This window comes from Ornithorhynchus anatinus, chromosome 2, assembly GCF_004115215.2.
Source record: "Ornithorhynchus anatinus isolate Pmale09 chromosome 2, mOrnAna1.pri.v4, whole genome shotgun sequence".
In the NCBI taxonomy this organism is placed as follows: Eukaryota; Metazoa; Chordata; class Mammalia; order Monotremata; family Ornithorhynchidae; genus Ornithorhynchus; species Ornithorhynchus anatinus.
This window is the reverse complement of record NC_041729.1, coordinates 138,431,934-138,454,793: the sequence shown is the minus strand read 5'-3', so window position 1 is coordinate 138,454,793 and position 22,860 is coordinate 138,431,934. Positions and strand designations below refer to the sequence as shown.

Below are 22,860 nucleotides of genomic sequence, written 5' to 3'. Positions count from 1 at the left end.
AATAAATATGACTGACTGACTGTCTGCTGTGTGACCTTGGTCTAGTCACTTATCTTCTCTTTGCTTCCAATTCCTCATCTGTTAAATGGAGATTAAAAATCTGTTCTCTCTCTCCATCCCTCCCCATTAGATGGTGAGACCCATGTTAGATGGGAACTGCATCTAACCTGAGTGCATTTAACTACCTTGATGCTTAGCACAGTTTTGGGCATAGAGTGAGAGTGAGCTATTACACCTTTTTATGGGTTTTAAAGTCATCTTGCAAATAGATTTTCGTGCTTCCAGCCCATCCCTCAAGGGACCATTTTACACTACTTCATCTCCTCCACCCTCCAGATGGTTTTAAAGCTCCTGGCAGTATACATCTAATTTCAATAACAGTAATGATATTATTGATAAAAAATAATAAGAAGAAAATAATGGTATTGGTTAAGTGCTCATTACATGTCTACCATTTCTATTATATTGTACTCTTCCAAATGCTTAGTCCAGAGATCTGCCTCACTAAGTGCTTAAATTATACTATCTATCGATTAACTGATTGATTAAAACACACCACTATTCCTCTTCTCTCTGCCCCCTCATCCTCCACTTCCTTCCCTCTGAGTTTCTCTCTTCTTTGGGTGTTGGATGGAAGCTGGGCACTGAACAGCGGGAGATAAGACAGAGTCTGAAGTGAGATGTTAGAGAGAGAAAACCAAGTAATAATAATAATAATGTAAAAATAAAGTAATCCAAATCCATCCCTAACACCCAGACTAGCAGGGAGCATGAGGAGCTTTGTGCTGGTGGTTTCCCAGAGAACCGAGGAGTCTTCATCATTTTTTGCATTTTCCAGCACTTCTCTTCAGAGGGTTTGGAGAGTGTCTCCTCGAGGCTTATGCTCCAGACATGACACCCTGCCCCCACAACACACAAACACAGAGCCTGGAGGGTCCCAGAGAGCTTTAAACAATGACATGGTATGGTCTAGTGGATAGAGCATGGACCTGGTAGTCAGGAGACCTTAATTCTAATCCCACCTGTGCCATTTGCCCCCTGCAAGTCACTAAATCTCTGTGTCTCAGTTTTCTCATCTGTAAAATGGAGATTCATTCATTCACTCCACTGTATTTATTGAGCACTTACTGTGCACAGAGCACTGTACTAAGCTCTTGGGAGAGTACAATACAATGATAATCAGGCACATTCCCTGCCCACAGTGGGCTTACAGACTCAATATCTGTTCTCCCTCCTACTTAGGTTGTGAGCTTCATGTGGGACACAAACTGTGTCAACCAATCAATTTTATTTATTGAGTGATTACTGTGTGCAGAGCACCATACTAAGCACTTGGGAGAGTACAATAGAACAGAGTTGGTAGACACTTTCTCTGCTTACCATGAGCTGATGGTCTAGAGGGGGACGCGGGCATTGACATAAACAGATAATTTACAGATATGTACATAAGTGCTATGGGGCTGAATGAGGAGTGAATTAAGGGTACAAATCCAAGTGTCATCCAAGGATGACAGTGAAGGTAGAAGGAGCAGAGAGGAAGTGTACAACCTGAACATTCTCTATCTGCCCCAGGGCTAGGCACAAATTAAACACTTAGCTATTATTATTATATTTATTATTGTATTTGTTGAGCGCTTATTATGTGCCAGGCACTATTCTAAGAACTGGGGTGGATACAAGCAATTCGGGTTGGACACAGTCCCTGCCTCATGTGGGGCTCGCAGTCTTAAACCCCATTTTATAGATGAGGTAACTGAGGCCCAAAGTAACAAGGTGACTTGTCCAAGACTCATTCATTCAATTGTATTTACTGAGCACTTACTGTGTGCAGAGCACTGTACTGAGCATTCGGGAAGTACAATATGGCAACCAATAGAGAAAATGCCTACCCGACAATGGGCTCACAGTCTAGAAGGGGGGAGACAGACAACAAAACAAGTGGACAGGCATCAGTAGCATCAATCTAAATAGTTAGATTATAGATATATACACATCATTAATAAAATAAATAGAATAATAAATATGTACATAAATACACAAGTGTTGTGGGATGGGGAAGGGGGTAGAGCAGAGGGAGGGAGTCAGGGTGCTGGGAAGGGGAGGAGGTGCAAGGTGCAGAGGAAAAGAGGGCTTAGTCTGGGAAGGCCTCCTGGAGGAGGTGAACTTTCTGTAGGGCTTTGAAGGGGGGTAGTGTGCTAGTTTTGCAGATGTGAGGAGGGAGGGCATTCCAGACCAAAGATAGGACACGAGCCAGGGGTCGATAGCAGGACAGGTGAAAATGAGGCACAGTGAGAAAGTTAGCCCCAGAGGAGGGGAGTGTGTGAGCTGGGATGTAGAAGGAGAGAAGGGAGGTGAGGTAGGAGGGGGCAAGGGGATGGAGAGCTTTGAGGCCAGTAGTGAGTTTTTGCTTGATATGAAGGTTAGGCAACCACTGGAGATTTATGAGGAGGGAGGTGACATGCCCAGAGTGTTTCTGTAGAAAGATAATCCAGGCAGCAAACTGAAGTATAGACTGAAGTGGGAAGAGACAGGAGGTAGGGCGATCAGAAAGGATACTGAAGCAATAATCCTGTCGGGATATGATGACATTGTATTAACAAGATAGCAGCTTGGAAGGAGAGGAAAGGGCAGATCTTGGCGATGTTGTACAGGAGAGACCTGCAGATTTTGCTGATGGATTGGATATGTGAGGTGAATGAGAGAACAGAGTTAAAGATGACATCAAGTTTTCAGACTTGTGAGATGGGAAGGATGTTAGTGCCATCCACAATGATGGGAAAGTCAGGGAGATGACAGGGTTTGGGAGGGAAGATAAGGAGCTCTGTCTTGGACACGTTGAGTTTTAGGTGGTGGGAGGACATCCAGGTGGAGATGTCCTGAAGGCAGGAGGAGATGTGAGCCTTCAGGGAGAGAGATAGAACAGGGGAGGAGATGTAGATTTGGGTATCATCCATGTAGAGATGATAGTTGAAGTCATGGGAGAAAATTAGTTCACCAAGGAGTAAGTATAGATGGAGAACAGAAGGAGACCAAGAAGTGACCCTTGAGGAAGAGTTAGGTGATGGGAGGGGGAGGAGGAGGCCACGAAGGAGACTGAGAATCAACGGCCAGAGAGATGAGGAGAACCAGGAGAGGACAGAGTCAACTAGACACTGGATGATCAGATGGGACCCAATCTCTGACCCTCAAGGGGTACAAAGTCTAAGAAAGAGAACAGTATCTTATCCCCATTTGTCCGTTGAGGAAACTGAGTCACAGAGAAGTGAAGTGACTTGCCCAAGATCACACAGCAGGCATGTGGCAGAGCTGGGATTAGAGTCCAGGTCCTCTGTCTCCCAGGCCCTTGCTCTTTCCACTAGCAGCCAGTTGGGCATCATCCTTCCTTGCTGTTGAACATGAATCAAGGTGAAGCTTCTGTAAGCCCTTCAATGGACAGGGATTGTCTCTATCTGTTGCCGAATTGTACATTCCAAGCGCTTAGTACAGTGCTTTGCACATAGTAAGTGCTCAGTAAATACTATTGAATGAATGGAGTAGCTGTGCCTGTTTCTGAGAAGTGCAATCATTTTCCTGTGTGAAGATTTGGGCCGGAATGTCATCAGGTCCGGGGGTGGGGTGACAGTGAGTGACAGGATTCCTGCAGCTCCCTCTTTGCCCACACTCCAATCTCCCCATCACCCAGAGGCTCCTACTTCTGCCAAGATGGACACCACTGGGAGGCACCCAGAGGGCAAGGGTCATAGGCGGCCACAAGGGACCAGGGTGCATCAGTGACATTTGGGGGGTGGGGGGAAGGTCACACTCCCCTCCAACAGTGAGAAGGAGTATCAATCAATCGTATTTACTGAGTTCTTACTCTGTGTACGGAACACTGTACTAAGCATGTAGGACAGTACAATACAAAGTTGGTAGACATATACTCTGCCTACAATAAGCATACAGTCTAGAGGGGGAGACATAAATTAATGGACATAAATAAATTATGGGTATGGACATTAGTGCTCTGGGGCTGATTGAGGAGCCTCCCCAGGATGGATTAATGACTAGCAACTCATTAAAAGTTTTTTTTAATTAAAAGTCAGTTGCAACTAGCACATTAGGTGCTAGAGGGGAGTAGAAGCTTGCTTGCTCCTGGCCTGTTTGCAGCTTGGGTGGTTTGGCTAATGAGGAAGAAGAAAATCCTCTTGGAGACAGAGCCAGCAATCAATCAATAGTATTACCTGAACGTTTATTGTGTTCAGAGCTCTATACTCAATGTTGTACTGAACACTATACTACACTAAACACTATACTAAGCAATCCAACGTGGCTCAGTGGAAAGAGCCCGGGTTTGGGAGTCAGAGGTTATGGGTTCTAATCCTGCCTCCACCACTTGTCAGCTGTGTGACTTTGGGCAAGTCACTTCACTTCTCTGTCTCTCAGTTATTTCATCTGTAAAATTGGGATTAAGACTGTGAGCCCCACAGTCTTTGAGAAGGGTCACAAATTGGGAGAGGATTTGAGGCGAGGGTGTTGGAGATCTCTAACTGCCAAAGACTTTGTCACCTCCGAGGACCCCAGCTCCCTTCCTCCTGTTTTCCATCTGACCAGTTCACAACAGGATGAGAAATCAGTCAGCACGAGCAGCTAATGTTGGCTCCCAGTGACCAGGGCAGAACTTGTGGATCCCAGCAGCTCTGGGCTGAGGTGGCCCCAAATCAATCTAGGTTTTGGTAAATAAGGAAATTAGTGTGTTGGAGAGGAGCAGTTCATGCCTATGTATGATGAGAAGGTTAATAAAAACTTTGAGAAGATCCTTATTAAAGCCCAGGTCTCAGAATAGGAATAAGGGAGAGAAAGGGAGAGAAAGTGTCCACTGTGTCCACTGGGCAATGTTCCTCAGCACCCGTGCCCACCTCCACCCCCTGAAACCCCAGATCTTCAGGATCAGGGTCAAGGATGCAGTGGTCCCCTGTCCCCAGGTGCCAGGCCCTGGGGGGCAGCTGGAGTGGAGATAACTAACTTGGCCACGCCTTAGCCCTGGCCATATAAATCGGCCTAACCTGGACTGGGTGGGTGTGGAACCCAAACAGACACCAGAGGGTGCGAAGTCTGTCTCTGCCTCAGGAATCCCAGGTCCACCGCTGAGGGTGAGTCTGCTCCCGGTTGGGTTGGGGAGCGAGAGGAAGGGGAGTCGGGTGGGGACCCCAGAGATGGGAGTGAGGACCATCAATCTGGAGGATGCAGGGGGAAGGGGCCGGGGAGGAGCAACCCTGCCAGCCTCTTCCAGAGACAGAAATCAAATAAATGGGAGTTGTGAGCAAGAGGGACTGTCTGACTGAGGAGACCCCTGGAGGAGGTGAGTCAGAGTACACAAATTATCATCCAAAGTCACACTCACCCACCAATGTCTAGAGAAGACAAATGCACAATAAATTTCTCTCTGTCTCTTTCTCACTCTCTCTCTCTCTCTCTCACACACACACACACACCACATACCCACTCATAGGGTCCTAAACATTCCCACACAATCTAACAAAACACACCCAAAAAGCAGATCGTATCTGTTGTCCTCTGCTCCCCACCACCCTTATCAAGAAGAAGAGGGTCTCAAACCCTGTCTCCTTTGTCATCCTGGAGAGAGAGCAGAGGAGCTACCAGAGGAAGGACCAGGACAGAACTTGTGGATCTCAGCAGCTCTGGGCTGAGGTGACCCCAAGTCAATCTACGTTTTGGTAAATAAGGAATTGAGTGTGTTGGAGAGGAGCAGTTCATGCCTGTGTATGATGAGAAGGTTAATGAAAACTCTGGGAAGATCCTTACTAAAGCCCAGGTCTGATAATAGGAATAAGGGAGAGAAAGCGGGAGAGAAAGAGACAGAGCTAGACCGACAGAGCCAGGAAGAAAGAGAAGAAAGAATAAAGGAAGAATTTCTGTGGTTTGGGGAGGTTTCCAGAGACCCAGCAACCTCTAACACTATTCAGAAATATACCAAAGAATTGACCACAGGAGTCCAGTGGTCATCTTATCCATCCCCCTGCCTTCAAACTGTAATGCAGGTTTTGGGCGGAGTGGAGATCTCAGCTCTTCTTGAAGAAAACTAAGGAAGGGTCTTCTCCCTCTCTCTTCTCCACTCCATCTAGATAGAACTCATTTTCATTTTGAGAGTTCTGATTTTGGAAGGCTGTCCTGGAAATACCTTAAAATTCCTAAACATACCCAGAATACTAGGCAGAGTCCCAGACTCCAAATATCCATCTGAGATTATGGTAACTTCAACAACTGGTTCTGGGATTTGGAGGTCTAGGACAGGTGACTGGACTCAGAGCATCCTTAGTGGAATGGGTGACACTAGAACATTTTTATATTGTTGGGGACTTTGAAAGCCAGAAGCTGTGGGTGGCATTGGTCCAGTACAGTCATGGATGCCAAAAAGAGCCTCAGAATGGAGCATCCCATTTTGGGTTCTAATCATCCCAGTTTGGGTTCTAATGACTCCATCTAACTCTTTTCAAGTCTTCTATAATCAGTCAATCAGTCATATTTATTGATCATTCAGTCGTAAATATTGAGCACTTACAGTGTACAGAGCACTGTACTAAGAGCTTGGGAAAGTACAATACAACAGAGTGTGTAGACATGTTCCCTGCCCGCAATAAGCTTATAGTCTGGAGGGGGACAATACCTATCTTTTTTCTCTACTATCCTAACATTTCTCTCTTTACATTCGATTAGACTATAAGCCCGTCAAACGGCAGGGACTGTCTCTATCTGTTGCTGACTTGTTCATTCCAAGCGCTTAGTACAGTGCTCTGCACATAGTAAGCGCTCAATAAATATTATTGAATGAATATTATGGAATGCTCAGCGATGCATTTATCTTTCTTGAAACTGTTGATATTTTTTGCATCCACAACTTTCATGTTTACAAATTCCATATGTTTGCCACCTTCTGAGGGCATTTTTGCTCATTGTTTGAACCTCTTGTCCTCAAGCTTCAAAGAACCCTAACCCAGAGGTGATGAGATTTATTGAACCAAAAGGTAATGATCTGTGTAAACTTCAATCTTTTCAAACCATTACCTTTTGTATAAACTTCAATCTTTTCCCCTTTCAATTTGCATCTTTACCAAGTGAAAGGACCCAATCTTTTGCATTTATTCTCCCTCCCCTGATGATCTGGATTAGCCCTACTCTGTCTTTTCTCTGGTACTAGTAAATCCTTTCTAAAATGTGGTGACTAATACCGTGTGCTGTATTCCACATAGGGACCTCCCTTGGTTTCAGAGAAGACATCACTGTTGGTGAAGTTCACCAAATATCAATCAATCCTATTTACTGAGCACTTATTGGGTGGAGAGCTCTGTACTAAATGCTTGGAAGAGGACAATATGAGTGCATGTGTGGATGAAAAGATCAATACAGGACTCACAATCCTGGCCGCTTTGTGCACACAAAAAGTTGCGATGTCTTGTTTAATGTTTTCACTGTTCGGCACTGTTTTCTCTTTTGCTTCCTGGTCTTATATTCTTTACAAAATATTTCCTCAAAGAGAGCCACTCCTTTCTTGATTGTGGTATGCACACTGATCTTGTCTTAGCAATTAATTGCCAGTTTTGTGCTGGGACACAGCACTGTCTAAGGCTTTGTTTTACCATATCCTTAATGTATTTACTCTTCCCTCTTTGTCCTCCATTTCCTAATTTCAGCTCTCCATAAGAAACTGTGTGGGTACTGGCTTTCCTTTCAGGTGTTGTTTGGGTCTTTGGGAACAATAAATCAAGACCTCAAGTTGTCTTAACTGAGCTGTGATAGCTAGCTTAAACCTGCATGTAATTATTGATGGTGCTATTTGTTGAGCAGCTACCGAGCGTAAAGCACTGTACTAAGGGCTTGAGAGCAGTAATACTAATAACAATATTTGTTTAGTGCTTACTGTGTGCAGAGGCACTGGGAAAGAATATACAGGAGGAGATAACAATCGGGCGTTCACAATCTAAAGATAAAAATGGGGAGAGGGGACTGGTGGCAGTAACATAAGAAGAGATGGAACAAAACCCTAAGATAACATGAAGACAAAAACAAATCTCAGAAGAGTACTGTGGCTAGAGGAGAAGATTTTAGGAACCTCAAGAGGGTACCAGATGCTCATACTCTAAATGGGGACTATTATTATTATTATTTAGTGCCGTCAAGTGGTTTCTGATTCATAGCAAATCTATGGACAACCTTTCTAATGTTCCTTCCATTATCGTTGTTATGTTCTCTATCCATCTAGCTGATGGTCTGTCTCTTCCTCATTTTCCCTGGACCAGAGAATTAGTCCTCCTGATTATGTGTCCAAAATGTGTTAATCTAAGTCGAGTCATTTGGCCTTCTAAAGACAACTTTGGTTTGATTTGCTCTAAAATTGGCAGGCAAAAATTATTTACACAATGCTTGAGTTGGAATTATTTTTTCCTAGATTCATTTTCTTGTCCTGTCTCAAAATGTAGTCACTTTTCTATGGCTCACTCATGATGTCTCATTCAATTCATTCAATAGTATTTATTGAGCACATACTACGTGCAGAGCACTGTACTAAGCACTTGGAATGAACAAGTCTGCAACAGATAGAGACAGTCCCTGCTGTTTGACGGGCTTACAGTCTCCAGTGGTTTATCTCACAGCATTTGATCCTTAAAGGGTAGATAGCATCATCTGCTTCCCCTCTAGGCTGTAAGTCTCCATGGGCAGGAAAAATGTCTCGCAACTCTACTGTACTATATTCTTCCAAGTCCTTTCTACCGTGTTCTGAACATGGTAAGTGCTAATAAAATATCATGGATTGATTTGTTAATGACAAAACTTCATTGAACATTTTCTTACCAGGTCATTTATTAAAATGCTAAATAAACCAGTCCTGGCACAGATTCTTACCCTTTCAAACTAACCTCCATAGTTACTTCCTCCTTAACTTCTCCATCCCCAAAAGATACGACACAATGATCCCTACAATTCACTTTCCATCTTTTAGGAAAAAGCTAACCATGACGGAAATCCCAGTCACTCATTTTTTTAAATCCTTCCATATGGAACCTTGTCAGAAGCCTTTGGAAAATCTGAAAATGTTCAGCCCACTCATTCTTCTCTATGGACTTGCTTACAGACCCCTTCGCAGAGCTCCATTAGATTAATGAGGCATGATTTTCCCTTACAGAAAACATGAAGTCATTCCCTTTGAGGAATTTACCATTGAAAGGGAGACAGGACTAACTGGCCTGCCATTAACATAATGGCACAGCTAACCTCTCATTGATCCCAGACCAGGCGGGATCAGATAGCTTTGGATAATTGATATCACCGGCCCCCTTCAACTCTCATTCATTGTACCCTTAATATGCACTGTCAAATTCATCCTCCCTCAGTCTTTCCTTAATTTTCACCTCTTCTCTCTGGCCTCTTCTCAACCTCGGGGTAGTGAACAAGAAATTATCCATAGATCAGACAGAAAGAATAACAAAAGGACCTGGAAAATCTACAACCTGGAAAATCGAGAAATATTTTCAAGATAAAGACATATCAATAATACACATGGTCGTCTCCAAGAGGTGGTGAGATTGTTAATGCATGTGCATTGTTCGGGGTTAAGAGGGGAAGATATTCTTTAGGAATGGACTCAGAACTGAGTCTGGAAGGAAGGGAATAAGTGTGGCTTGGCATATATAAAGATAGAGGCTATCTGCAGGGGAATGTGTAGGGGAATGTTAAGTAAGGCTTATAGGGGAGAGTAATGAGAATAAGAGAATTTTGACTTTGGGGGAACATTAGAGGCGAGACCAGCATATCTATATTGGTCAGGGGTCTGTGATTTTGTTCTCTGCAGCATGGAAGCATGTGTTTGATTCCCAAACCCAACCCATCCCCAAATTCATTGTCCCATTTCTCTACCCTACCCTAATTTCTAACTGCCCCCCAAATCATCATCATCATACCTTCCCACCCAAACTCTCTCCTCCCCACAACTTTTCCATCATTACACATATCTCTAGCTCGTAATCTCCATAATTTTGGCATCAATCTTGACTCGTCTCTCTCATTCAACACAGCTATTCAATCTGTCACCAAATCCTGTCAGTTCTACCATCACAATATCTCTAGAATCTGCCCTTTCCTCTCCAACCAAACTGCTACCATGCTGATTCAAGCACTTATTGCTTCAGCCTATTGCACTAGTCTCTTTGCTGACTTCCTTGCCTCCTCTATCCCCACTTTCAGTCCATACCCACTCTCCTGTATGGATCAAACATGTTCAGTCCATGTCTCCTTACAACTCAGAAACCTCCAGTGATAGCCCATCCACCTCCACATCAAACAGAGACTCCTTGTTCTCAGCTTTAAAGCACTCAATCAGCTCTCCCCTTCCTTGCTTTCCTCAGTGAGTTTCTGCTACAACCCATTCCACACATTTGTAACATCAACCTACATACTATATTTTGATCTCAAACCTCCCCCTATCAATCCTTTGCTCCCATCCTCCCTCAGGCCTGGAGCTCCCTCCCCCTTCATATCTGACAGATCACCATACTCCCCATCTTTTGCCCTACTCAAATCATATCTCCTCCAAGAAGCCTTCCCGGTCTGACTTTCCATTTTCTCATCCCATTCTTCCTCCCTTCTTTGTTACTTTAGCACTTGGGTCTGTACTACTTAATCATGTTGATATTCGTCTCACCCCCAGAACTACAGCATTTATGTTCATATCCTCATTCTCTGCTGCTTTCCTTATAACTAATTTATGTTCATGCCTGTGTGTCACACTAGATTGTAAGCTCCACACAGGCAGAGATCTTGTCTACCAACTCGATTTGCCCAGTTGCTCATTACAGTTGTATGCAAACAGTGAATGATTAATAAATACATTTTATTAGTAATGTGAATGATCAAATTGATAATTGTTACCAATAATGACAATAATAATAATAGTATTTATTAGGCACTTATCTGGTGTCAAAGATACTCTGGGTAGACATCAGATAATAGGATAGGACAGATTCTGTCCAACATGGTCCCTCAATTTCCTGAAAGACAATTACCCTTTCCTCTCCAATCACCCCAAATCTTGGTCTTTGTGGAGATCAGAAACATTCCTTCACGAGAAATGGGAGGAAAGGAGGTTTGTTGTCTTCAGGACCCACAACTCTGGACAGGTCTCTGTCACTGCTCAGCCAAACTGTCACCCAGTCAGCAGATCACCTGGGATATGAGTATGATGACACTTACCAATAAATCAATCACTCACATTTATTATTTACCATGTGCAGAACACTGTACTAAGTATTTGGGAGAGAACAGTACAACAGAGTTGGTAGATACGTTCCCTGTCTTCCATGAGGTTCACCCATTATTTGTCATTTTCTAGGGGAGACACCATCATCAACATCATTATCAATGCAGAGGAGGAGGGCTGCATCAACAGCATCATCATCATTCTCATCATCACCCCAGTCAACAATACCATCAACAGCATTGATGAAAGATCTAACTGCAAAGTGTTGAAATAGATGCTGACAACTGTAGTCACACCTGTACTCAGCGGTACGATAGTGGCTATGCCGATGAACTCATTTAATAATTTCTAACATCGTCACTTTCCACAACCTCTCCATCACACCATTCCCCGTCAGAGTTATAGATGCAAACAATATGCCTTTGTTTTCCTAGGGTCCAGGGAGGATGACGTGAGTGAGGCCAGCATCACCTGAAGGTTACAAAAGTCTATGATTATTGTAACCATCAACAGCCCCTGGAAAGATGCTTCCTCCCAATCACACCCAGTTCCACCCCTCCTCCTTCTTCTTGCTGGGATTGCCGGGCCTGGAAGCCGCACACATCTGGATTGGTTTGCCCATCTGTGCTGCCTACTTGATCTCGTTTGTGGGGAACTGCACCATCCTGTTTGTGATCAAGACCGAGCAGAGCCTCCACCAGCCCATGTTCTACTTCCTGGCCATGCTGGCTACCGTTGACCTGGGCTTGTCCACAACCACCATCCCCAAGATGCTGGGCATCTTCTGGCTCGGCCTGCGAGAGATCACCTTCGGGGGCTGCCTCACCCAGATGTTCTTCCTTCACGTCTGCAGTAGCCTGGAGTCCGTGGTGCTCTCCATTATGGCCATTGACCGCTTCGTCGCCATTTGCAACCCGCTGAGGTACACCGCGATCCTCCATAACAAAGTGGTGGCCATTTTAGGGGCAATGAGTGTGGTCAGATCACTGGTCTTCATGACGCCATTCATCTTTCTCATCCTCAGGCTGCCATTCTGTGGGAACCACACTATCCCGCACACCTACTGTGAGCACATGGGCATCGCACGGTTGGCATGCGCTAGCATCAGAACCAACATTATCTACGGCCTTGTAGCTTTATCCATGGGATTTTTTGACACCTCTGTGATAGGTTTCTCCTACATCCAGATTCTCCGGGCCGTCTTCCACCTCTCATCCTGGAATGCCCGGTTCAAGGCTCTCAACACTTGTGGCTCCCACATCTGTGTCATTTTAGCCTTCTACATCCCAGCCTTTTTCTCCTTCCTCACCCACCGCTTTGGCCACCAGAAAATTCCTCTCTACATCCACATCCTCCTGGCCAACCTCTACGTGATTGTCCCACCTGCCCTCAACCCTGTCATCTATGGGGTCAGGACCAGGCAGATCTTGGAGCAGGTGCTGAGAATGCTCCATGTAAAAGATTTCTGACCCCTAAGGGACACTGACTGACCCGTCAATCAGTGACATTTGGGAGAGTACAAGTGACATTTGGAAGAGTACAATATTCATTCATTCATTCATTCAATAGTATTTATTGTGCACTTACTATGTGCAGAGCACTGTACTAAGCGCTTGGAATGTACAAATTGGCAACAAGTTTCCACAAAAGACAAGTTTCATGAGAGAGGGACTATAGAGTGAAAAGAGTTGGAAACGCAGAACAGAGCTTTGGGGGATAGTAATGGTAAGAAGGAGAGAGGCAGAAGAGGATCCAGAGAACAAAACTGAGAAGGAGCAGTCAGAAAAGTAGGATGAGAGCTGGGTTAACTATTGTCAGGCAAAATTGAGGCCTTTGAATGTTTCTAGGAAGAGGGAGTTTTGACAATGTCAAAAGTAACTGAGAGGAGATTAGTATGGTGTAAATGCCTTTGAGCTTGACTATAAGAAGATCAATGGTGACCTCGGAAAGCCAATTTTGGGGAAGTGGAAGGACTGAAGACCTAAGTGCAGTGACTAGAGAAGAGAGTGGTGGAAGGGAAAATAAGGAATCTGACCTATTCTAGGAGTTTGGATAGGAAAGGGAGGAAGGTGACAAAGGTACAATGGGAAGAGCCTGAGGAGTTGAGAGGGCTTTTTTAGAATGGTGGAAATTGGAGCACATTTGAAGGCTGAGGGGAAACAGCCATCTTAGGGAGAAGCAGAAAATGACAACAAGGGAGGGGAGAAAAATCAGAGGGAGTGATTATAGTGGTTTCCTCTCAGGGTCTCACCTGGAGAGGTTCCAGTACTCTGCCAGTTTCGGCTACAGGAGGGAAAGTCAAGTAGAGGTCTACCCATTCCATTCCTAGCTTGGGGAGCGGCTAGCGAGTGGAAGGTAATCTTCTACAAGTCAAAACTCACCCATGCTGGGCAGCAGGGGCATGGGAGAGAGTCGAGGGTGGAGACTCAAGTTTACTGTGTGGAAGGAGGCAATGGTAAATCACTTCCATATTTTTACCAAAAAAACTCTATGGATACACTACCAGGATGATTACAGATGGAGAGTGGGATGTACTGGGAGAGATGTGTCCGTGGTGTCATTACGGTTAGGAAAAGACTTGATGGCATAAGACAAGGCAAGATTATAGTAGGTGAGGGGGAGAGGCTCAGAGTTGCAGGTAGAAGGGGTAGCTTTATAGAGAAGGTGGGAAATTTCTTCTTGCAATACTGCTGGGAAGCAGGAAAAAGATAAGGGAGCAGGAATGTTGAAGAATGTTGAAGGAATATTAGTCAGAAGTTTTGGGGAAGTTCACTCCCGATGGCTTCAATTTTATCAACCAAGTTGATAGCCTGACCATTAGTGGGGAATGGTGATAATAGGAATTTAGGAGAAGTTAAAGAGAAGAATAAGGAGAAAGGAGAAAAAGGAAGAGGAGGGGAAGGAGGAGGAAGAGAAGGAGGAAGGCGGTGAGGAGACAAAGGAAGAGCAGTACTAGGAGGAGAAAGAGAAGGAGGACAAAGAAGAGAATGAGGAGGAGGAAGAGAAGGAGGGAGAGGAGAAAGGAGAGGAAAAGGAGGAGGAAGAAGAGGAGGAAGAAAAGGAGGAGGAGGAAGAAGAGGAAAAGGAGGAGGAGGAAGAGGAGGAGGAGGAGGAGGAGGAGGAGGAGGAGCAGAATGATGCTTGGTTGAGCTATTTGACCCTTTCAATTTTCCTCAGCCATCATTGACAGAGCAGTACCTCTCTGCCTGAGCGTGAACCTATTCACGGGCATGGGAAGATCCCCAGGCCTGGAAATGCTTGTCAGACCCAACTCCAATGGCTCAATACTGCTCTGAATAGGGAAGCCAGGGTCTGAGTTGTGCAGGGATGTCCCCTCAGGCAGGATTCTGAGCTCCTTATCTTCCCTCCCAAGCCCTGTCCTCTCCCTGACCTCCCAGACACTATGAATGGCACTACCATCCTTCCCATCTCACAACCTTGATGTCATCCTAGACTCTGCCCTCTCATTCACCCCACACATCCAATCCGTCACCAAAACCTACCAGTCTCACCTTCACAACATCGCCAAGATCCGCCCTTTCCTCTCCGTCCAAACTGCTATCTTGCTGGTACAAGTTCTCATAATATCCTGACTGGATTATTGCATCAGCCTTCTCTCTGATCTCCCATCCTCCTGTCTCTCCGTGTTCCAGTCTATTCTTCATTCCTCTGCCCAGATTATCTTTCTACAGAAATGCTCTGGGCATGTTACTCCCCTCCTCAAAAATCCTCAGGAGTTACCTGTCAACCTTCACGTGAAACAAAAACTCCTCACTCTTGGCTTCAGAGGTTTCCATCACCTTGCCCTCTCCTACCTCACCTCCCTTCTCTCTTTCTACTGCCCACCCAGCACACTCTGCTCCTCTGCCGCTAACCTCCTCACTGGGCCTCGTTCTTGCCTGTTCCGCTGGGGACCCCTGTCCCACCTCCTACCACTGACCTGGAATGCCCTCCCTCCTCACATCCGCCAAACTAACTCTCTTCCTCTCTTCAAAGCCCTATTGAGAGCTCACCTCCTCCAGGAGGCCTTCCCAGACTGAGCCCTCCCTTTCCCTCTGCTCCTCCTCCCCTCCCCATTCCCCCTACTCCCTCCATCTGCTCTTCTTCCCTTCCCCTCCCGACAGCACTTGTGTTATTATTTATTACTCTATTTTTTTAATGATGTGTCTATATCTATGATTCTATTTACCTTGATGGTATTGATGCCTGACTACTTGTTTTGTTTTGTTGTCTGTCTCCCCCGTTTAGACAGCTATGAGCCCATTGTTGGGCAGGGATTGTCTCTGTTGCCGAATTGTACATTCCAAGCACTTAGTACAGTGCTCTCGCTCAATAAATAAGATTGAATGAATGATTCCAGCCAAAAGGAGAGGTCCTGCCACCCAGATCACACAAGCTCCTCAGGCAGATTGGCTCGCTGATCCCTTGGGCTCCTCATTGTCAATCTGTGACTCCACTAAGGAGAGGGGAGGCTGGCTGGACACCTTCAGAGCTTCTGCAGGAGGACGGGGACTGGAGGAAACAGCCATCCCACCAATAACCTACACTAAGGGACACCGCATGGCCTAGTGGAAAGAGCACAGGCCCAGGAGTCAGATGACCTGGTTTCTAATCCCAGATCTACCCCTACCTGCTGTATGACCTTGGGCAAGTCACTTACCTTCTCTCTGCCACAGTTTCCTCTTCTCAAAAATGGAATTCAATATCTGTTCCCCCTCCTATTTAGTCAGTGATGGGGACTGTGTTTGACCTGATTAGATTTTATCTACCCTAGCTCTCAATATAATCCTTGGCAAACAGGAAGCACTTAAAAAGTAGCACCATTATTATTTATCGTTCATGCGAAGACACCAATGCAACCCCTGGGTGCATGATAGTGGTCTCTCTGGCCCCAAGAGAGGGTGTGGTAAGGGCACAAAAGGATGGTTCACAATTGTGCCCATCCCAACCTCCTCTCAGTGCAAAACAGACCAAGGTATTTCTGCTACACAACATCTAGCCTTCTAGAAAGCCCACAGGCCTGGGAGTCAGAAAAGCTGGATTCTAATCCTGGCTCTATACCACTTGCCCATTGTATGGCCTTGGGCAAATCACTAAACTTCTCTGTGCCTCAGTCTCCTCCTCTGTAAAATGGGGATTAAATACCTGTTCTCCCTCCTACTTCGAGTAGGAGCTCCATGTGGGACAGGGACTGTGTTCAATCTGATTATTTTGTATCTATCCCAGTTCTTAGTATAGTGTTTGGCACAAAATAAGAAATACCACAGTTATTATTATTATTACTGGTTCTATTACTAATAATGTGGCCATCTAACCTGTTGTCCTGCCTCTGAGTTCACATAGGAGGAGACAGAGTGGCTTACTCGGAAGGACTTTTGATCTGGGAGCCTGGAAACCTGCTTTCTCGTCCCAAATTTGTCCCTTATCTCCTGTACAAAACTTGGGCAAGTCATTTGCGCCCTGAGTACTTTGTTTTCCTCATGTAAAATGGAGACAGCAAATGTAATAATAATAATGGTATTTGTTAAGCTCTTAACAATGTGCCAGGCACTATACTAAGCACTGGGGTGGATACAAGCAGATCAGGTTGGACACAGTCCCTGTCCCAAGTGGGGCTCACAGTCTCAATCCCCATTTTACAGATGAGGTAACTGAAGTCCAGAGAAGGGAAGTAACTTGCCCAAGGTCACACAGCAGACAAATGGTGGAGTCAGGATCAGAATCCATGACCATCTGGCTCCCAGACCCGTGCTCTATCCTCTATGCCATGCTGCTTCTCACAGGAATGTTATTGTGAAATTGAATAATTGATATGAAGGCATTTTTGAAAAATCTCTCCAGGCATTATCATTCATCATCTTTGTAGCACACTAGAAGAAGTGCCTGCTCCTACTGATGAAGGGATTACCATTGTCTTGCCCCTGCTGCCCCTCCCCACAGATGTGGATGATGCTGACAGATGAAAGCCATAGAGGTAAACAAACTCTGAAAAGAGAGATGAATTAATGAGCAAATTAATCTACAGATAAATTGCTCAATCAGTCAATCAGTGGTATTTATTGAGTGTTTACTGTTTGCAAAGCCATGTACTAAGCATTTGGGACAATACATTGGTAGCACATTTTCTGCTCACCAGGAGTTTACAGTCAAGAGGGGAAGGCAGACATTAAATTAATACAAAGAATTACAGATATGCACCTAATTGCTATGGGGTTGAGGGTAGGGTAAATGGCAAGTGCTACAAAGGTACAGACAGAGTGGCTCAGTGGAAAGAGCACGGGCTTTGGAGTCAGAGTTCATGGGTTCGAATCCTGGCTCTGCCACTTGTCAGCTGTGTGACTGTGGGCAAGTCACTAACTTCTCTGTGCCTCAGTTACCTCATCTGTAAAATGGGGATTAAGACTGTGAGCCCTACGTGGGACAATCTGATTCCCCTGTGTCTACCCCAGTGCTTAGAACAGTGCTCTGCACATAGTAAGCGTTTAACAAATACTAACATTATTATAGAGAAGCAGCGTGGTGCAGTGGAAAGAGCGCGGGCTTTGGAGTCAGGGCTCATGAGTTCAAATCCCAGCTCTGCCACTTGTCAGCTGTGTGACTGTGGGCAAGTCACTTCACTTCTCTGTGCCTCAGTTCCCTCATCTGTAAAATGGGGATTAAGACTGTGAGCCCCACGTGGGACAACCTGATTCCCCTGTGTTTACCCCAGCGCTTAGAACAGTGCTCTGCACATAGTAAGCGCTTAACAAATACCAACATTATTATTATTACATAGGTGACACAAAGGAGAGGGAATAGGGAAAAAGAGGGCTTAATCAGGGAAGGCCTCTGGGAGATGTAACTTTCATAAGGCTTTGAACGTGGGGAGAGTGCTTTTATAATTAAGTGCTGTCGAGTCATTTCCAATTCATAGCAACTCCATAGATATACTTTCTCCAGAACCTCCTGTCCTCTGCTATAATCCACAACCTTTCTAATGTCTCTTCCATTATCGTTGTTATGGTCTCTATCTATCTAGCTTCTGGTCTGTCTCTTCCACGTTTTCCCTGGACTTTTCCTAGCATTAGAGTCTTCTCCAGAGAATTAGTCCTACTGATGATGTGTCCAAAATATGCTAATCTAAGACGAGTCATTTGGTCTTCCAAAGACCACCTGAGTTTAATTTGCTCCAAAATCTATTTGTTTGTTTTTCAGACAGTCCATGGCACATAGTAAGCGCTTAACAAATACTTTCATTATTATTCTCAAAAACCTTCTCCAACACCACATTTCAAAAGAATCGATGTTCCTTCTAACCTGTTTTTTCAATGTCCAGCTTTCAGATCCATACATTGTCACTGCAAATACCATAGATTTGACAATATGCATTTTCAAGGCAATTGTTACATTAGGACATTTCATGACTTTTTCCAGGCTCTTCATAGCAAGTCTTCGTAACATTAATCTTCGGCGTATTTCTTGGCTACTAGTTTCTTTATTAATGGTTCTGAATCCTGGGACAGAAAAACAGTCAACTATTTCAATTTTCTCTCTGTCCACTACGAATGTGTTAAAACTTCCAGTTGTCATGATCTTTGTTTTCTTGACATTGGGGAGAGTGGTGGCCTGTTGTAAACTGAGGAGAAGAGAGGGCCAAGTCAGGTGGAAGAGTTAAATATATCACTTCCACTGGATAGACTGTAAGCTCCTTGAGGTCAGGGATCATGTCATATTGTATTCTCCCGAATGCTTAGTACAGTCTTCTACACACAGTAAGTGCTCAATATATTTTTAAAAGATCATATTTATTAAGCACTTACTGTGCTGAACATTGTACTAAGCATTTGGGAGAATACAACATAGCAGTGTTGTTAGACATGTTCCCTTCCTACAAGGAGCTTACATATTATTAATTGATTCATAATTTAGAAATTGTGGTATTTGTTAAGCGCTTACTATGGGCCAGAGACTGAACTAAGCCCTGGGGTGGATACAAGCTAATCAGGTTGGACACATTCTCTGTCCCACATGGAGCTCACAATCTCAATCCTCATTTTACAGATAAGGTAACTGAAGTCCAGAGAAGCAAAGTGATTTGCCCAAGATCACAGAGCAGACAAGTGGCAGAACCTGGATTCAACTCGGCTGCTCCAGAAGACTGCAGCTCTGAGGGTTTCCTCCCTCAAGCCCCCTCAGGATGAATTTTGTCCACTGTGGGAAGCAGTGTGGAGGTCAGGTCCTCAGGGAGATGGTTCCTCAAGACCCAATTACTAAGACACTGGATGGTCCCTGCAGGGAGGCTCAGAAGAAATATAAGAAGTCTCCTCCGTAGACCTGAGCCTCGGGACCTGAGTTATGATTCCAGGAGAGTGGAAGAACCTGAGGAACCAAGCCTGGAGCTGGCCAAGTGAGTTCTGTAGAGGATAGAGATTGAGGATAAGGCCAGGGCAGAAACAGTGGGGGAAGTCTTGGGGAACTTTGTGGGATCTTATTCCTGGGTCCTCTCTCCCTGCCTTAGTGAGAAGATAATAATAACGTTGGTATTTGGTAAGTGCTTACTATGTGCAGAGCACTGTTCTAAGCACTGGGGTAGATACAGGATAACCAGGTTGTCCCACGTGGGATTCACAGTCTTAATCCCCATTTTCCAGATGAGGGAACTGAGGCACAGAGAAGTGAAGTGACTTGCAAACAGTCACACAGCTGACGAGTGGCTGAGCCAGGATTCAAACCCATAACCTCTGACTCCCAAGCCTGGGCTCTTTTACCAAGCGACACTGCTTCTCTGAAGATGAGAGGAAGGGGCTATTCAGGTTGGAGTCATTGCTTGATGAGCACTGAACAAACCATGGAGGTAGAGTCAACATAATCAGGGCACATGTAATACCTGCCCAGGGCTCACATTCGAAGGGGGAGGGAGAACAGGTATTGCATCCCCATTTTGCAGAGGAGGAAACTGAGGCACAGAGATATTAAGTTACTTGTCCAAGATCACCCAGCAGCCAAGTGCCAGATTCAGGATTAGAACCCAGACTCCCTGAATCCCATATTTTGGCTCTTATTCTGTAGTAACCCAAGTGCTTTGTGTAGGAAATATTTAACAAATGATCAAAATCATTATCTCTGTTATTTCCCCTTGGCTACAGTGCCTCTCAGGAAGAATAATCCCAGCACAGGCAAGCCACCTACCAGAGCTCTAGAGCCCTCAGATCTGGTGGCAATTCACAGAAGAAGGGATGGTGACTAGAGCCTGATAGAAAAATTTCAGGATTTGCCACCAGGTATATATGAGACAGACACAGCTCAGTGAAAGTCTTGTAGGGACTGAGCCTTTCTCCTCCAGTGTTTGCCCCATCTGAGCCTCCCAGGAGTGTTTGTACCTCTGCTTCTGGGCATTCATGCCCCACTGGCACTGCCAGGGCCATGTTTAGTAGCTCGGCAAGGGAAGGGAGGAGAGCCTGTATCTGGGTCCTGCTCAAAACTTCCTTAAGCCAGCTGCCCTGAGAGGGGCTGGGTAAATTGTCACTTTGAGACAGTGGACAGTCCTTCAGTGATCCCTCTGGGGTAATGATCCTTCTGTGATTGAGAGATAATAAATGGGACCAGTTCTCCCTTCTGTACTTGGGGCGAAGGGAGAGGAGACTCAGACCATGAGCTGAACCGGACTTCAGGCCAGCAAAGGAGGCAGAGTCCTTGGAGGATTGGGATGCACTGAGTAAAGTCCCTAGATTGCCCAAAGGTAAACAGTGAATGAATGAATCAATCAATCATATTTATTGAGCACTTACTGTGTGGAGAGTACCGTACTAAGCTCTTGAGACAGCACAACATAACAATATAAAAGACACATTGTCTGCCCACAAAGAGCTTACGGTCTAGAAGGGAAACTAACTTCTCAAGAGTATTGGTCCTATTCCATTCTGTTCTCAAAAGAGAGGAAGGACAGAGAAACAGCGAGACTATGGTACAACCAGGCGGTTGTCAGTGAACAGCTGGATGTGGACAACTGCTTATTAACTTTGCACTGCTAGGGGCTAAAATGTGTCCATTCTTTCAAGTATCAACCGTTTATTACAATCTTAAAGCCATGGAACTACAGTGTCAGAAACAGCCTTAGGACATCATCAAGTCTGTCCTTTCATCTTTGGTAAGATTACAATGACCCACCCTAGACAGGCACTAAAATTGGATTAGGATCTTTTCAGGTGTCAAACCAAACCTGCACTGACAGTCAGTCAATCAACACCTAATCAATTACTGAATCTCTTCTATGTGCAGAGCAACATATTAAATTTTTAGGAGTGGATAAAAGAGACTGAAGACACAGCCCCTACCTTCAAGGACCTCATAATCTCATGTGGGAGGCCAATTTTATGTTCTAGCTAAACATGAATGTGGTATATATATATATAGTATTGAGAATGGGAATAGATATTTAATTGTCAAGTGAGGTCGAACTGTAACTTAGTGCCGAGGATGGGTGCAGATATATAACTGCTAAGGGTGACATTTGGGTTGACACAGTTGCAGTGGTGGCAATTAAACGGGGAAGACTTCCTGGAAGAGGTAGGCTTTTAGGAAGGCTGTGAAAAGAGGGGTGGGATCAGCGACAGGGTGGTGCATTTTTTTCCACTGCTAGTTATTCAGATGAAATCCTTCAAGATGATTTATCAGGGAGTGGTGTCTATAGGTTCTAATCCCGGCTCCCCCACATGTCTGCTGTGTGACCTTTGGCAAGGCTCTTCATTTCTGTGTGCCTCAGAAAATGGGCATTGAGACTGTGAGCCCCACGTGGGGCAGGGACTGTGTCTAACCCTATTTGCCCGCATGCAATACTTAGTTCGGTGCTTGGCACATAGTAAGCACCTAAGAAATATCACAATTATTATTTTGTTATATCTTCAGGACAATCCATATTTGATATTGAATCAGTAGTGTGCCAGATCTGGCGAGCAGGAGGAGGAGCTGGGGAAGAGGGAAGCTGGACTTTCATGAAGATGTAGAGGAAGAAACTCAGGCTGATGGTGGGAGCAAAGACAGTTTCCTCTGAAACCAGAGCATGTGTGGGTGAACTTGGAGTTGACTCCCATGGCAGAGGGTACCCCAAGTCTGGGCTGCTGCAGTTGGGGGGTGGTGTACCAGTTGGCCCCAAAAAGCTGATGCTCCTGCCTCCCTGCCTCTCCCGGGCCTCTGGGGAGGGAGAAGAGGGAGCCATAGAGCTGTTCTTACTTCTGCCCTAAATAATAATAATTTTAAAATTCCCCACCCTGGGGTGATAGGCAGGGGGTAGGTGGCAGCGGGCATTCTTTTTTTAAAAAAATAAATTTAAAATATATCACCCAGCTCTGGTGATTCCTGAGTCTGCCCCTCTCTACTCCTCCCCATCTCCCTTCTGTCCCCCTCCACAATTCTTCACCCCAAAGAGCTGGGATGGTTGTGGATGACCCCAGCTCTGAGGGGGCCATTTGTTGAACCCCACTTCTATCCCTCCTGGCTCCCCTCCGCCTCCCCTCTATTATCTTCTGTGACTCTGCACCCCGAGGAGCCAGGATGACTGTGAAGCCCCAGTCTCCAAACTCCTGCTGTAGCAAGGGCAGAGGGGCTGGGGGCGGGGAAGGAGACTGATTCTTATT

At 45.2% G+C, this 22,860-nt stretch overlaps 1 protein-coding gene and 1 non-coding gene across 2 annotated transcripts; both read left to right on the top strand.

Moving 5' to 3' along the window:
• The first annotated feature begins 11,772 nt into the window (after nucleotides 1–11,772).
• On the top strand, nucleotides 11,773–12,717 carry LOC100080676 (olfactory receptor 52E5-like). Its single transcript, XM_029046725.1, has one exon. It carries the CDS (start codon nucleotides 11,773–11,775, stop codon nucleotides 12,715–12,717), a length of 945 nt encoding a protein of 314 aa, XP_028902558.1.
• Nucleotides 12,718–13,481: 764 nt separating this feature from the next.
• Nucleotides 13,482–13,619, top strand: LOC114809670. The gene has a single exon (XR_003757447.1). It is a non-coding gene; the product is annotated as a small nucleolar RNA SNORA7 (small nucleolar RNA).
• Nucleotides 13,620–22,860: the final 9,241 nt, after the last annotated feature.